The sequence below is a fragment of the Galleria mellonella genome, unplaced genomic scaffold (assembly GCF_026898425.1).
Source record: "Galleria mellonella isolate WM207_F2 unplaced genomic scaffold, CSIRO_AGI_GalMel_v1 utg257, whole genome shotgun sequence".
NCBI lineage: Eukaryota > Metazoa > Arthropoda > Insecta > Lepidoptera > Pyralidae > Galleria > Galleria mellonella.
The window spans coordinates 125316-141269 of NW_026442054.1; the positions used below are offsets into that span (position 1 = coordinate 125316).

At 35.7% G+C, this 15954-nt stretch overlaps 2 protein-coding genes across 3 annotated transcripts in view; one reads left to right on the forward strand and one right to left on the reverse strand.

Annotated features, from left to right (window-relative positions):
• Positions 1-1168: 1168 nt before the first annotated feature.
• Positions 1169-9078, reverse strand: LOC113512762 (chromatin target of PRMT1 protein-like). 2 transcript variants are annotated; one of them, XM_052894961.1, is made up of 5 exons: positions 8643-9078; positions 7815-7960; positions 6598-6690; positions 5570-5745; positions 1169-5122 (listed from the first exon to the last, which is right to left on the reverse strand). In XM_052894961.1, the coding sequence occupies exons 1-5, from the start codon at positions 8847-8849 to the stop codon at positions 4977-4979; spliced, it is 768 nt and encodes a 255-aa protein (XP_052750921.1). In that variant the 5' UTR covers positions 8850-9078; the 3' UTR covers positions 1169-4976. The 2 variants fall into 2 exon arrangements, with proteins under 2 accessions (XP_052750921.1, XP_026752512.2); XM_026896711.3 differs by having other exon boundaries at positions 7815-7975; positions 8643-9073.
• A 522-nt stretch (positions 9079-9600) lies between these two features.
• Positions 9601-15954, forward strand: part of LOC128200703 (uncharacterized) — a 33155-nt gene continuing 26801 nt past the window's right edge. Inside the window, exons 1-3 of the mRNA XM_052894958.1 lie at positions 9601-9986; positions 12016-12202; positions 14525-14629. Coding sequence (XP_052750918.1) covers positions 9835-9986; positions 12016-12202; positions 14525-14629 — 444 coding nt within the window. The 5' untranslated portion in view covers positions 9601-9834. The remainder of the gene's footprint in view (positions 9987-12015; positions 12203-14524; positions 14630-15954) is intronic.

Genomic DNA, 15954 nt, shown 5'->3' on the forward strand with positions numbered 1-15954 from the left:
CACTCGTCCAGATGGTTGGGATGAAATTTAAGTTTATGGCGGGTTGTACGATGGTGAAAATCAGCAGCAGGTATCAATCCGAACAATTCCTCAGAGCACTCCCCATGATAAATTCGGTAGAAGATGCACAGAGATGCAACATTTCTACGCAGTTTCAGTGGGTCGAGCCGGACAGTAAGACGCCGATCGTCAACAATTCGAGCGGCCCGACTTTGAATGTGGTCTAACGGAAGGAGTTGGTACTGTGGCGCTCCTGCCCACAGCTGAGAACAGTATTCCATGTGTGGCCACACTTGAGCTTTATACAGTTTCAGGCGGTGTTCCAGCGTGAAATACCGTCTCACCCTATTGAGCACCCCTAACTTTACTCTGAACTCTTTCATAACGTAGTGTAAAATTAAATGTTTATAGTATTATTGGTTTACCAGTCCTATTGCTAGCAATACGCCCTTTTAGGCCGACCTCCACACAGTCCCCCCTGTAAACCATCGTATTGACTTCCAGGTGTAACTGACCTGCTTTTCCATTATCACCTATCATCCCACGCTGGTGTCCTGCCAGCGTATACCGTTGACGGCGGAAGGGCTACTATTCCATTATCATCAGGGTCGTAGCTAGGCCTCAGTTTAAGGTAGGGCGAAAGTAATTTTTTGGTAGGGCAAAAGCCATAGTGATTTCGAAAAAGCGAATCTAATTTTCTTGGGGGCGGGGGACGGGATTATTAGTAATGCGAACTACCAGTCTCACTATTAGCAATATACTGTAATATAATATACTATGTCGACCTCCACGTAATCCCCCTGGAATACATAGCGCTAAATTCTAGGTGTATTCATCACGATGGACTTACTGACCTGCCTTTTCATTCTCACCTATCATCTGTCACTAGTGCCTTGTCAGTATATATATATCATTAACGCAAGCTGTGTTACCATTTCATCTTAATTCAGTGAAAAAAAAACCTTGGGACTTTTCGTTTTAAGGTAAGGTAGGGCATTGCCCCTCAATACCTCCCCTAACTACAGCCATTTATTTATCGATAAATACATTCGCCACTTGTCTTAAAGAAGAAGAGGTACAGCATATTTTTAATATTACATCCTCATTGGTAAGAGCCAATAACGCATTGAAGTACGTAATCTAGAACAATCTAAAACAAAAAAACAGCAATTTTTACGACTTTTATTTAGAAACAATCAACTGTAGTCCTTATCGCTATATATTTACATTTTATTTTCGTAAAATTAAACAAAAACGGATCTCCTCCAACGTGCACAATCGACCGCAAAATTTTCGTTGTCAATTATTAATATTATTATGTACTTAATTGTTAATGTAATGTTGAATGATGTACCAGAGTATGCCAAATGTAAAATGTGTTTAGTTCTTGGTGAATTCGCTAACTATATGCAGAACTATGTTGTCATATATATATATATAGATATTGCATGAGAAAACAATTTCACATTTAACAGACTGACAGAACAAATAAATTATGAAATACCTAGTATACTGAGCAATACGTAAAACATGCATTCCAAGATTCAAGAATAGAATACAGGAAAACGAACCTGGCAATGATGCATACGGTCAGGCTGATGATAGATGGCAGAAGTAAATTATTTTGTAAGGTCTTCTTTTGATATTTCAATAACTTTTTTGTCATCAAAATTTGCCGGTGGCGCCATCTATCTTAAAACGTTTCATTTATTCAAATAAGGAAAAATATTGCTACTCCCCCAAACAGGGGAAGAGACCGCAACGCTAACGGCGGCAGAAGACCACGCCTCACCCAAATAAGGGCAGAGCTTTGACACAGTGACCCGGGGATAATTGCCCCAGAGTTGAAGTCGGGGTAAAGGGGTCAGCCCCGAGGCCCTCACCTAGGAGGGTTCAGACCTCGACTGACTGGGACTATATTATACAATTTTTCAATTAAACCAACGGCCGATTGCAAATAACATAAAATTATTCTAACGTATACACTATTGCCTTTTTAAATAGAATTTAATGAAAACGTAACCAAATTTTGTTTGTATTATTACGTAAACATTCTGTAAACGATTTTTAATTTCTAGGCTACTAAAGGACAAAAGAGTAAGAGAGATGAGCAGCAGCGTCCCTCTTAAAACATCACCAAAGCCCAACTACAGTTGCCAAGCGTGACAACTACTCAGCCCCCCAATAGAGGAAGACCAATGTTTAGCAATGGACAGTAAACAGTTGGTATAATGACGATAACTGGAAATAAACAGTCTTAGGGTCAGATCAATCATTTGTTAATTAAAATTTTCAACTAGTTCTATTGGAACTGACTCTTAATGCAATTTTTGCGACTGAACTTCCTGTCACAAACAAAATGGCGGATTTTGTCTATATGTATTACAAGAGAACAATACAATAAATTTTGATTTTGAGTTTCTTGTATTACTGAATACTGAATCAGCGACTTTTACAGTCTTTCATAATAGGAAATAAAACTATGACACGTAATCAGCTGCATAGAAAAATAGTGCTTATACATAACCCCAGCGTAGAAAAAAAACACTAATGTATAAACAAAAATTTTGACATTTCATGTCGAAATCATACAAAAAAATCTAAATTAGATAATTAGTGACGAAATTAAAATAACATAAAAAAAATTCAACCTAATTGGAACCTTCTTTTTTAAATTCGACGAAAACTACATTAATCATTAATTTTGTAATCGAATTTATTTATTCACGGTTTTCAAGTAGAGGCGGGGGGGGGGGGGATTAAGGTGATACAAGTCATTCCAATTATGCTTACACAATCATAAAAGGTAAGTACAAAAACCGTATATATTAGTACAAAATGAAATCATACCTATTCGAGCTATTAGCACAAAATGTAAAGAGAAATTAACTTTAACTAATAAAAATAAGGCTCAATTTTACGTAACAGTATCAAGAATTAAATTGAAAACAAATACAGATGTCAGAATGTTAATTACTATTTTTAATATTACTTGTTTCATTCGTATGTCAAATTACATACAAGGTAAAAATAAAAAGGCTTTAACCTTAAACTATATATAGATAGAGCATCGAGCCTCAAAAACGGGTCAACTTTGTCAGTTAACTGTCAAATTAGCTGACAAGTTTTTTTTTTTATCAGTATTCTATATATTTATGCAAAAAATGTATCTTGACGTATTATTTAACAAATAAAATGAATATTACGCATTAAAAAAATACAGAATTTATAAGAAAAAAGAAAATATAGAAGTTATAAAGAAATCACATCTCTCAATGAGCAATTGTTCTAAGACCCATAGGGCTTAATAACCCCATTGTATACGAAGCGTTAATATAACGTAATCAGATAACCTTAAGAAATATAAATTTTAGAATTACCACGTTTGAACAAAGACAATACGATATCTTATTATGGTTTTATTTATTTATGTATCAATGTTTTAAGTATGTGAGGTATTTTATAAAATTAGGGTATGATGAGGCTATATGTCATCCTTATAGGATAAAAGCCTCTAATAAAAAAGATAAAAAAAAAAAATGCAATATCAGCTAAACGCATACCTGTTTTCATTAGTAACGTTTCAACCATAGACAAAAAAAAAGTGTGAAGTCCGAATTTGTATTAACCTAGTTCTATCAATTTGCACATAAATACGTCCTTCCGTCGTAGTGTTTAGAGAACACTAAAGTAATTTTAACACTTAATGGTGTGCGTATTATTAACAATAGGTTTAGAGCAGGAATGGCCAACCAGATCACGAGCATTAGTCCATTCGATCGTGGCAAGGTAAACAATATAATATTTTGCTAATCTAGCGTAAGATGCTCAGACGCAATGCTCACACTAATATAAACAAGTTTTTTTTTATACAACTTAGAATGGCAAACAAGCTGACGGTACTGACCACCTGATGGAAAGTGGTAACAGTCGCCTATAGACATGAGCAGTACCACAGACATAACAGAGTATACTGTTTCGCCCATGTTACTCCCCATGCGTTGCCATTCCTGAGGACTCAGGTGTTATTCCTCTGTACCCAGTAAATTCACTGCCATATCCCACCCTTCAAACCGAAACACAGCTATGCAAACACAACAGCTTCATGGTTGAAACACGAATGGGACAGAGGTACTCAAGCAATCGACTTTTGTACAAAGTCTCCCTCTGAGAAACTTGTTACTGAGAATAGTTTTCACTTTTATGTTCCCCCTCTTAATAAAATAAAAAATACTGCAACACTACATAGTTGCGTACTGAACTATGTTGTTTCGTTTGTGATTTCAAGAAGTATATAGTTGGTAGATCGCACAGGGTTTTGTCAGTAAACAGTAGATCTTGGGTCTCTTGGGTCAAGTCGGCCACCACTGGTATATAGTGTATGGCCACTATTGTGTGTTTTATCTGGTATATTATTGCATAAAATAGGAAATGCAAAATTTTTACTACAGAAGCCATGATACAATAACTAAATGAATAAGGTGTGTGTGTATATATATATATATATATAAATCCTAAATAATACTATAATAATTTTTATTTTTAGAGTCCCCTATCTCTGCTGTCTAAACTACATAATTTATTAATAACATTAGTTTAAATTGCATGGGCAAAATTTAATTTGTATGGGACTGACAGAAACCATTACAAATACCTTCAATAGGTCACATCAGTCAATTATTAATTCCATACATTTAGATTTCTACAGAGACGTACTTTTTAAACAAATGTAAATTTAAACCACTAAGCGGACGAGGTATTAACCAGTCTTTTATGAAGGTTACATAGCTTGTTTACTTAGTTCGTGGCACTCCTACAGTGTGACAAATGTATTTTTATACTTTATTCTTAGTTACACTATGAGCCGCAGTAGTCACCACCTGCATATACTAGCGGATGCCGCACTCAAAGTTGGCCATCTATACAGTTAAGTTTACGCACACCAGTAAGCAAATACATCACAGCACTTCTAGTCACTATTCAAGGTCCATGGCGTTCTTCATGTACGCTTCCAGTTCCTTGTCCAGGGCCGACTTGCTGCCAGCCATGTATTGGTCTAGTTGGGCGTCTAACTCCTCTTTGGTGGGCACGGGCTTTTGGGGTTGGTTCCTAACAGCGCCTCCTGGAAAAGTATTTACAGGTTTAAGTCATATACGTGTCTCGCATAGAGAGATAGAAGTAATATAATTTTAAGGTATTAAAACTCTTTTGCAGATATTTTTAGTAACACTAGAAAAAGTGTTTACAAATAGATGAGTAAAAATATTATCTTATGTAACTTAAAGATTATATAAATACCTAAATAAACTTTGCCTCACCTGCCTTAAAGGTCAGGACAAACTGGGGCGGAAGTTAAGAGAATAATTTACTGTCATTCAAAAATTGCCTTTAAACATTTAAGAATATGGTGCAAAATCGCTATAACACGGCACAAATGGCGAAAACAGTATAGTGAGGTTTGGCCATCGCTTATTGTGGCTTCGAAATAGATAACTATTGTAAAGTATCCGTCAATCGGAGGTCACTATGAATCCCTAAGAACTACAAATGTTAACGTGCGTTACGTTACCTCTGCCCCGCGGCCGGCCGCTGGCGCCGGCCTGCGGTCGCAGCGGCTGGCGGCGCGCCCGCCCCGCGCCCGCCCGCCCCGCGCCCGCTCGCCCCGCGCCCACTCGCCCCGCACTCACTCGCCCCACACCTACTCGTCCCGTTCGCCACATACGCACCGCGCCCTGCCGACCACCCCTGCAATAATACACTCGAAGTTAGCATTTAAAATTATGGGAAAAATTATCATTGCTTAATATACAGTATTACTTTCTAGTTTATTGTATCAGCCATTAACTGTCCACTGCTGAATATAGCCCCATCTATAAAGAGGAGTTTTGCCAGTAGTTGTCACACTTGGCAGGCTAGTTGGCGACCGCAGTTTGACTTGTGTTGATATTTTAAAAGGGACATTATTTTTAGTTATTACTAGTTTTATTTGTGAAAATTCAACCCACACTTAGTTGAACTGACTCAATGAAGTTATAGAACAATAATCCAATACGCTACTTCGATGTCATATATGTATTTTCTTATAAATATGGTGAGGCCAATCAAATGATCAGCTCTCAATATCTGTCTGCAAATCAATAACTAATGATATACCTGAGTACCCAATTCATTAAAAATCAATCAATGAAAATATCTATTTCCTTTATACAAATTTTCAGTTTGATGTCTGTACATAAAGTTATTTTTATTTGCCATACAAAATTACATAAACAAATCAAACTACAACTTTATATCAGCCACACAATAAATGTTTAAAGTGAGCAATTTATACCTAAATAAATAATCAAATATGCTGTGTGGTCCCAGCATAGAATGGGCCACCCCTCTCTTGCCACTGGGTGTTGTAAGAAGTGACTAAAGGAATTTAATAATCGAGGGATGAACAGCAGCATCCCTCTTAAAACATCGCCAAAGCTTAATTACAGTTGCCAACCTGCCTGGTAAGCGTGGCGATTGCTGGCAAACCCCCTTATGGGGTAGGACTATGTTCAGCAATGGACAGTTAGCAGTTGAAATGGTAAATAATCAAATACCAACCTCAGGCGACCCCGAAGAGCGCGATTAGGTCCACCACGGCGACGGAAGCCACGCCACGCACCCGCAGACAAGTTGCTGAATGACGCTGATCGACTGCAAAACAAACACCATACCATACATAACAACCCATTAACACTACACTACTAAGCATGGACCTATCCCTCAAAACCTTTGAACATTAGCCTATCTTGCCATAGGTTTTATTATAAATTTTCTTTCCCTCATAGTAGCAAAATAAAACTTTGAAGTCTTAGTGATATCTAATGAAACAATGAGAATAAAAAAGGCTGTGATATACAATATTTGTTTTTACTGTTGAACAGTCTTGCGTTCCAATTTCAAATTTCACCTGATGGAATGATGATGATGTGGTCTACGATGGAACTGGTGAACACACAAATAGCCTATTCAAATGTACATTATATATATTTCCATTATATATGTTCGCGATATTCATAGTTAATCTTATAACTGATACGTTTCATAGTTATTTATAAATAATATACCTAAGTATGTTATTTCTCATAGTTTGTAATGTTTGTTGTTAATCATGTTTTACTCCCCATAAATAGAAATAAGATTGATAAATTGACAAATAGTTTGTATTTAATAGAATTATGTTTAATTGAAAAATAAATAGACACCCAAGAGTGCTACTCAGAATAGTTCACGCCTCCCTTTCACACATGCTCCGTCCCGCTTGCACCAACTCATCAATGTGAGTTAGTAATAGAAAATGTGCGACCGGGTGGGGTATAAATTCATGGGGTATATATATTATAGCATTTCACAGAAAAGAACAGCAGTTTGGACTATCAAAATATTAAAAAGACTATTCTTGTTATTGAAAGATGGGCTTTTTCAGGCAGAAAAACCTGTGACACTGCAAATTTTCCACATTATTTATGATTGTTTTGTGTAGGAGTGGGCTACACATACAAATTTATTTAATACTACTAATATTTTGTTTATCTCTTTAATCAGTTTTATGTGCCAATAAAATAAAAAAAATAAAATAAAAAAATAATATGGGAATAAATCCTATTGACTGCAAAAAGGATTGGCAATTATGGTTTAGAATTGGCCATGTAATTATGTCACTTTGGGAAGAAAAAATAAAATTCAGTCAAATTAATAACTTTCTTAAAACAATGAAAATAGATTTTGGTATCTGCTAAAGGTAAAAGAGGCAGGTTACAGCAACATAAAAAACACACCTCAGATTTCCATTGGATTGTCTCCATGAGACTCTGTTCTTTATACTCTGTGCTTGGCTGAGGTTGCCAAAGCTGTTGGAGCGACGTAACCCTGGGAGGCTGCTCTCGCTACCAAATCTTCGTAATCCACCAGGAATGCCAAGACGCTGTCGAAGTACTTGCTGTTATGTGAAATTCTGTATTTATATATATATTCTTAACTACACACAGATAGAGAAGGATATAGACTACTTTTTATCTGGGTTAGTAAATGTACAATGTAGTATGTAAATGTAGTACTGGGATATGCCCAGTCATATGAATAAAGTCACAAGTAAAAGCTAGTAAAATTATATTACACTAGCTCAGGCAGTTCTGCCATGCTATTTACTATTACTGACTAATAGATATCATAATTAAAATATATCAAATAACATTCTTGAACATTGATGGAGATGCATCATGTTGTAGCTGTATCAGCCTTTAATTGTGCATTGCTGAACATAGCTTCCCCCATATGAAAGGGGGGCGAGGATTTACCAGTAGTTATCATGCTTGGCAAGTGGCTTGTGAACTGCAATTTGACTTTTGGTGATGATTTAAGAGCAGCATCTCGATGCTGACCATCCCTCCACCATAAGTTACCTCTTACGACACCCACGGGAAAGTAAAAGTGGCCTATTCTATGCCGGGATTTTATGAATCATAATATTAAAGATTACAATCTTTAATTACAAAATATATTTAAGACATGTAATAAAAATGGAATGCATGTTAAAATATTGCAAAAGAAGACCAACATTAAGTAAAGAAGCATGTAAATAAAGTTGAATAAAGAAAGACATTTACCCTTTTGGCTTGTTGTTCCAACCGGCGCGCGATTTGTTCAATCAAATTTTTGTTTTTAAAGTTTAAATTTTGGCCGAAGTATGAACTCACGGTGCGTCTTCGCTGTCTCAAAGGTACGCGGTTCGGTGTTACAGATGCTAGCATAGTAAACCTATCGTTTAAGCTCATACTGGTGGCTTGAAGACCGTGAACTTTTTCTATTACCATGTTGCCGATGGTGGGTAGAAAACAAACAACGCAATAATATTATAAACTAAAGCATTTGAATCAAAACCTTATAGTATATGATTTAACGTTAAATGCATATTAGATTAAAGTATGACAAAGTAGACAAAAATTTTATTTCAGCGTAACTTGATATTATTTAGAAAATGACAAATACACAGAAAAAAGTAATGAACGCACATTGACAGCGAAGGTTGACAGTCAGTTCCGATATTTTTTTTAATATAATCTGTGCTGAGTGAATGACTACTTAATATCGGCAAAGTGACTTTTAGACAAAGAAACCTAGATTTTTTGTCTAAAAGAAACCTAACAGCACGAACCACGAACACCAGGGGAAAGGAATTCTTAGTAATAGGGAGGTTAAACTCCATTGCAAAAGTAGGTACAGACACAATGCGAGGACTTCAATCACGAAGAAGGACCTCATCGAAGATCCACTACAATAATAAAAACCATAACCATTTTATCAAAAATATACTACTAGAGAGAATTATGTAATTAATAATTGTAGTAAATTATAATTTTGTAAATAATGATAAATTTTATTTAATTAATTATGTAATGTAATTTAGTATTGATTGATTTCGAAATTTTGAAAAATATTTCGTGATAAGACTGACCTGTTCTGATAGACAAAATCTCTCGAAAGACTATATCTAGGCGTCTCTAATCTGTTTCTGACATTGTCACTCGTAGAATCATCATTCTATTTTCGTTCGCTTTTCTCATTCATCCACAGTCACTATTTATTTTGGCGAACTCTTTGAGTATTTTAAAAATTTTTCAACATTTCACAAGTTTTTGCAATGGAATATGTGAAAAATACTTAATAATATTATTGTTAAATATGTCTAATTTCTGATACTTAATCTTAAAAATGTTTTCAGTTTATTATTGTCCGTAAAATCAACAATATACGCCATACAAGTTAGTATAGGTTATGTAAGTTAAAAGTTCACGCAACATGAAGTTGGATTGCTTTATAAAAGGGCGCTGGAGCGAGCAGGCGCTCATTTCAGTGCAGCCTATGATGTCGGACGTTTCTAACAACGGCACAGCTGAAGAAACTTATTTGGTCGATATGGACGCTTGCTATGAGACGTTCGACAAAGACGGGTATGTCAATTCATTGGCGATTCCCATTCATATCATCACATAAAATATCCTAAAATATTTCTGTTAGCAAAATATGTTGTACGAATTATGAACTAACAAAGTTATAGAGAACTTTAAGAAACTTTTTAAAAGTCCTTTTTTTTTTAAATATTAAATAAATATTTTTTTACAATGAATCATTCTGTATCATAAAATATTATATATCCTACGAAACGAAAACGAAACTAAATATAATGTAAATCTTGGTTAGTTAAAATATAAACCTGTAATAATACTATGGGCTAAATCATAAAATCCATAAATATAAATTCATAATTTTTGAACCTGTATTGCAAATTTTCTCCTCACATACATAGACTCTTGTTTTGTTTGTTATCTCTGAAATGTCTGTTCTTGCTTCATTTATTTTTAATTATTTACTTATTTAATTTAAATATTTAGATGTTTGTTTTATGCTTTCATTTGTGTTTTTTTTTTTGGTCATGATGTAAATAGAGTAATATTTTATTTTTTCAACATATCTAAGACATGTATTTAAAAGACTATGTAGTCGTTAAAATATTTTTTGTAATTAATTTTTTTTTTACTTTGTATTTATTAGATCATTCTGAAAACAAAAGTCACTTTGAAACAACAAAAAATTAAAACCACTCAATAACTGGCACATTAATTAAGGATGCACAATAAAGAAATAAGAATCTCTCTAGTCTAACTTGCTATTGTCTCGCTTAAAATATGCCAGATCTTTCATACAAACTTTCACTGTCTATTTAAAGCCTATTAAGTGTCAGTATTTTAATTTTTATATCAAAAATTGGAATATATTTTTTTTATTTCCAACTTCAAATTTATGAATAGTATTTGCATTTATTAATTATTTTTTTGCAAGTAATTAGCAATGAAACATTTCATCTTTTAATATTATTAGTAATTTATATTCTGAATTAAATCTTATTTTATTATCTGAATATTATTTAATATTTTTAGTTAATATTAGAATTAGATTTTATTATTTTAATAATAGTAATCAAGTATCAAGTTTCTCCCTCTTATACCACTTTTTCCCTCTAATGAAATGAGTTCTTGAGGATTCTTTTTAACCTTCATATTCCTCTTATACATAAGGAACTTACTTTGTTAATTTATTTTTAATAAATCCAGTTCAGTCAGGTTCTTCATATAAAACATTGCATAGATTCAAAATATTTATTACCAGCTCTTACCCATGACTATGTGATGGGGATATACTCACTGACAGGTGTAAAAAGACACTCAAGTTCTTCTCCATTCTGTATAGTGCCTATATACCAAATTTCATAGTGATTTGTTAAGCCACGAAGGGGTAACAAACTTATTTTCCCATTGATAATATTAATAAGGAAAGGATTTACCTAAACTCGACAATTTGTTTAACATGACACATCCCAGTGATCTCATTATAATCAATGCAAACAGACTTATGGTTACACTACATATGTAATACCATATAAGTGAGTAATAAATGACAAATATTAAGTTTTGTAAGTATACAAAAGAGAAACAGTCACATCTTTATGGTTTTTAAATTTGTTAGTAAAAGAGATGAAATATCAACATACTCATTATAAATACCCAACCATGGTCGGAATCGTGAGATGTGTATTTATAGTATATTACCAGATATAATATATTTACCAGAGGGAGACTTTGTACAAAAGTCGATTGCTTGGGTACCTCTGTCCCATTCGTGTTTCAACCGTGAAGCAGTCATGTTTGCATGGCTGTGTTTCGGTTTGAAGGGTGGGATATGGTGTGAATTTACAGGGTACAGAAGAATAACACCTTAGTCTTCAAGAATGGCAACGCATGGGGGTATCATGGGCGAAACAGTACACTCTGTTATGTCCATGGTACTGCTCATGTCTATAGGCGACGGATACCACTTCCCATCAGGTGGGCCGTCAGCTTGTTTGCCATACTAAGTTGTATAAAAAAAAAATAAGTCACAGGTAAAAGCTAGTGATTTGAATACTGCTATATTTTTTTTTAGAGACGGGAAACTTAATTTTGACGAGTTCAGGCTGATCTGCAAGGCTTTGTTTCGCAATGACAAAGGACATATATACCCACTGCCGGAGGAGCGTGCCCGCCATATCTTCCAAGTGTTCGACAAGAATGGCGATGGCTATGTCGACAAAGAAGAGTTTACGTTTTGCTGGAACCATTGGATTAAAGTGGTGGGTGGTAGTTACAATCGATTCCAAATTGAAACTGATTCTCAATACGACTGTATCATAACCTTCAAGAAAAGAGCATATTCCTTTTTAAAAGGCCGGCAGCACACCTGCAATGCCGTTAGTATTGTGAGTGATCATGGGCGGCGGTAGTTACCGTCAGGTGAGCCGCATGCTCGTTTGCCCCCTGTGTTGTAAAAAAAATTTAACCGACTTCTAAAAAGGAAAATGTTCTCAATTCGATTGTATTTTTTTATGTTTGTTACATAGATGATGTCTCTACATGGAAGATATATAAGGAAATTTAATAAGAGCGATAGAAACCATAATATGTTTTTTTTTATTTTATTTTGTCTGTCTGTTTGTTCTATCATCATGTAAAAATTACTGTACCAAACTGTATGCTGTTCTGCGCAGTTATACGTTTTATCTTGATACCCCATCTAAAAGTGGTATATTTAATTGTTTTTATTCCTTCTGATATCTACGTGAACCAAGCAAAGGAAAAGAAGCTAATAAAATAATAAAAATAAAACTTTAAACTCAAAACACAGCTGCTCGAACACAACTTTTTGGCGGCAGAGACACGACTCAACCTAGTACGTAGATAGATAGATACTCTTTATTGTTTCCTCCAAAAGATTACAACAGTAAACTTGTTATAAATATACCTACATGCAAACGTGCCTACAAAAACATTCGGAAGTCCTTTTGTTTTTACATGATAGTTTTACGCTTGATCTTATCTCACCTAATGTTATTTAAAGATAAAAATTAGCGTGGAACTTTTTTCTCAAGAAAGCCACGGTTGGCCCTGCCCCAATTTTATATTTTTTTAAACAAGGCAAACAAGCTGACGGCCCATCTGATAGAAAGTAGTGACGGTCGCCTATAGACATGAGCAGTACCATGGACATAACAGAGTATACTGTTTCGCCCATTATACCCCCCATGCGTGGCCATTCCTGAGGACTCAGGTGTTATTTCTCTGTACCCTGTAAATTCACTGCCATATCGCACCCTTCAAACCGAAACACAGCCATGCAAACACAACTGCTTCACGATAGAAACACGAATGGAACAGAGGTGGCCAAGCAATCGACTTTTGTACAGTCTCCCTCTGGTTAAAAATATGGTTAAACTGATGAAATTATTAACAATCATGTAAAGGTTCATAAAAGGGTCATAAAATACGTAATGACTGATAAGATATGAAGGTATGAATGATTTTTATTTAATAAGAATAAATCATCATTAGCTTGTGTCAGAAACGAAACTTTCTGATTAATTTAGTCATTTTGATTGGACTCGGTTTGAAGGTTGAGACATGGCGTGAATTTACAGGATACAGAGGAGTAACACCTGAGTCTTCAGGAATGACAACGCATGGGAGGTATCATGGGCGAAACAGTATACTCTGTTATGTCCATGGTACTGCTCATGTCTATAGGCGACGGTTACCACTTTCCATCAGGTGGGCCGTCAGCTTGTTTGCCATTCTAAGTTGTATGAAAAAAACTTAACGGCCCGTTCACTAGTATGACGGAAGAGTTAGTCGTCATTGCATTCAACTATATTTTAAGTGTTATTTAGGTAATTAGAAAGAGACTTCATCAGAAGTCCTGGGTAGCACTTTTTTTAATGGGTGATAATGGAAGTTTTTTTTTGATGGGTGAAAATGGTATAGTAACCCCGCCTGCGCTAACGGGATACTTTGGCGGAGTACCGGTGAAGGGTGATAGACGAGAATGAAAATAGGCCAGTTAGCCTATCATGATGAATTCATCAGGAATTAACCACGATAGTTTCCAGGGGGAACCGCGTGGTAGTCGACCTGATAGGGTGTATTGCTAGCAATGGGTCAGTTAGACCCCATTACTAACAATCCCTTTCCCTCCACCTGGGTAGCACTATACCACCAATGTTTCTGCCGTAAAGCATGTTTGCTTACATGAAAGGATAGGATATAGCAGTGAATTTACAGGATACGGAGGCATAACATCATAGTCTGGGGGGAAATTATTTGTTAGCGATGGGGTCTAACAGCTCCATTGCTAGCAATGTCACTAATCAGGTCGACCTCCACGTGGTTCCCCCTGAAAACCATCGTGGTTAGATCTCGTGGAATTCTTCACGATAGGCTAACTGACCTGCTTTCATCTTCATCTATCATCTCTCGCTGGTGCCCCGCCTACGTATACCGTTAGCGCAGTGTAAACCCATTACTAACAATCCCTTTCTCCCTCGCATATTCTCCCTTGAATGAATTTTCATGGTAGGTAGGCAAAAAAGTACCACTTTAATGAACTGTACCTTCTGTTTCAGATAGTGCGTCCGGTGAGCGCCTTTCTTATAGTGGATGTGCAGAATGATTTCATATCCGGAACCCTCAATATCAGCAAATGCAACGCCCAGCAGGACGGCAGTGAGGTAAGTCTTATGTAAATAGGGTTGCCAACTATACTGTTAAATACAGTATTATACTATTTTTTACTACATTATACTGTAAAACAAAAATAAAGTATACAAAATACTGTAGGCCTACCATGAAATGATTTCCGAAATTTCGGGGACGAACGAAACAGAAATTTGATGTTAAAATTACATAATACATTCCGTTTAAAATTATTACAAATGTTAAAATATCGTTCCTCTGGACTATTAGGATAGGATTTATGATGAACGAAATGTTAACCTCCATTTACTGGCTCGATTTCGGTACGAACAAAAACACGAAATTGAGCCCGAAAATTCGGAATTTCATTTCATGGTAGACTACCTGTTTTCAGTATCAAAACGCTTAACACTATAAGTGTTAGACTTAGACGCTTACACATTCTTTTTTTTTATTCAGTCAGAGGGCGCTCAGTGTAGATTAATTTAAGAAAAATTTAAGTTCCTCATTTACCAGAGTTACCTCATTTGTACAAACTTTGTAAGTCGAATTTTGAAAGTCGATTGCTTGGGTACCTCTGGCCCCATCGTGTTTCTACCGTGAAGCAGTTGTGTTTGCATGGCTGTGTTTCGATTTGAAGGGTGGGATATAGCGTGAATTTACAGGGTACAGAGGAATAACACCTGAGTCCTCAGGAATGGCAACGCATGGGGGGTGTCATGGGTGAAACAGTATACTCCGTTATGTAAATGGTACTGCTCATGTCTATAGGCGACGGTTACCACTTTCATCATCAATGGACAGTCAGCCTTTTTGACATTCTAAATTGCATAAAAAAAATCTTACAACCAAAGTCAGGTGTTATTCCTCTGTACCATGTAAATTCACTGCCATATCCTACTCTTCAAACCGAAACACAGCCATGCAAACACAACTGCTTCACGGTTGAAACACGAAAGTAGTACTTAAACAAAGGACTTTTGTACAAAGTCTCCCTCTTGTTACACATATCGTCATAGTTGTAGAATACTGACGAATCCGACAAATATTACAAATATAGATCCGTCAGTATTCTACGACTATACGATATAGTAGGTTTCTGCTCATGTCTATAGGCGACGATTTCCACTTTCCATCAGGTGGGCCGTCAGCTTGTTTGCTATTCTAGTTGTATTAAAAAAAAAAGGTGTTTCCTTCGTACTATAACATTGGAATCTTCAAACGCAATGTGTAGCAAGCCAACATAATGCGGTCTACTATTGAGAGCAAATCATTCTCTTCTCGATTGACCGTATTCATGGACCATATTGTCTTTGGATTCTCTCAGGACGTTGTGGTCACATGTCGTGCTGTAATAAAA

Coding starts and splice junctions, on each gene's coding strand:
- LOC113512762 (XM_026896711.3), bottom strand. CDS start 8,849: ATGGTAATAGAAAAAGTTCACGGTCTTCAAGCCACCAGTATGAGCTTA. Junction 6,691..7,814: donor CAATCCAATGGAAATCTGAG/GTGTGTTTTTTA, acceptor TTTGTTTTGCAG/TCGATCAGCGTCATTCAGCA. Junction 5,123..5,569: donor CGGCCGGCCGCGGGGCAGAG/GTAACGTAACGC, acceptor ATACTTTTCCAG/GAGGCGCTGTTAGGAACCAA.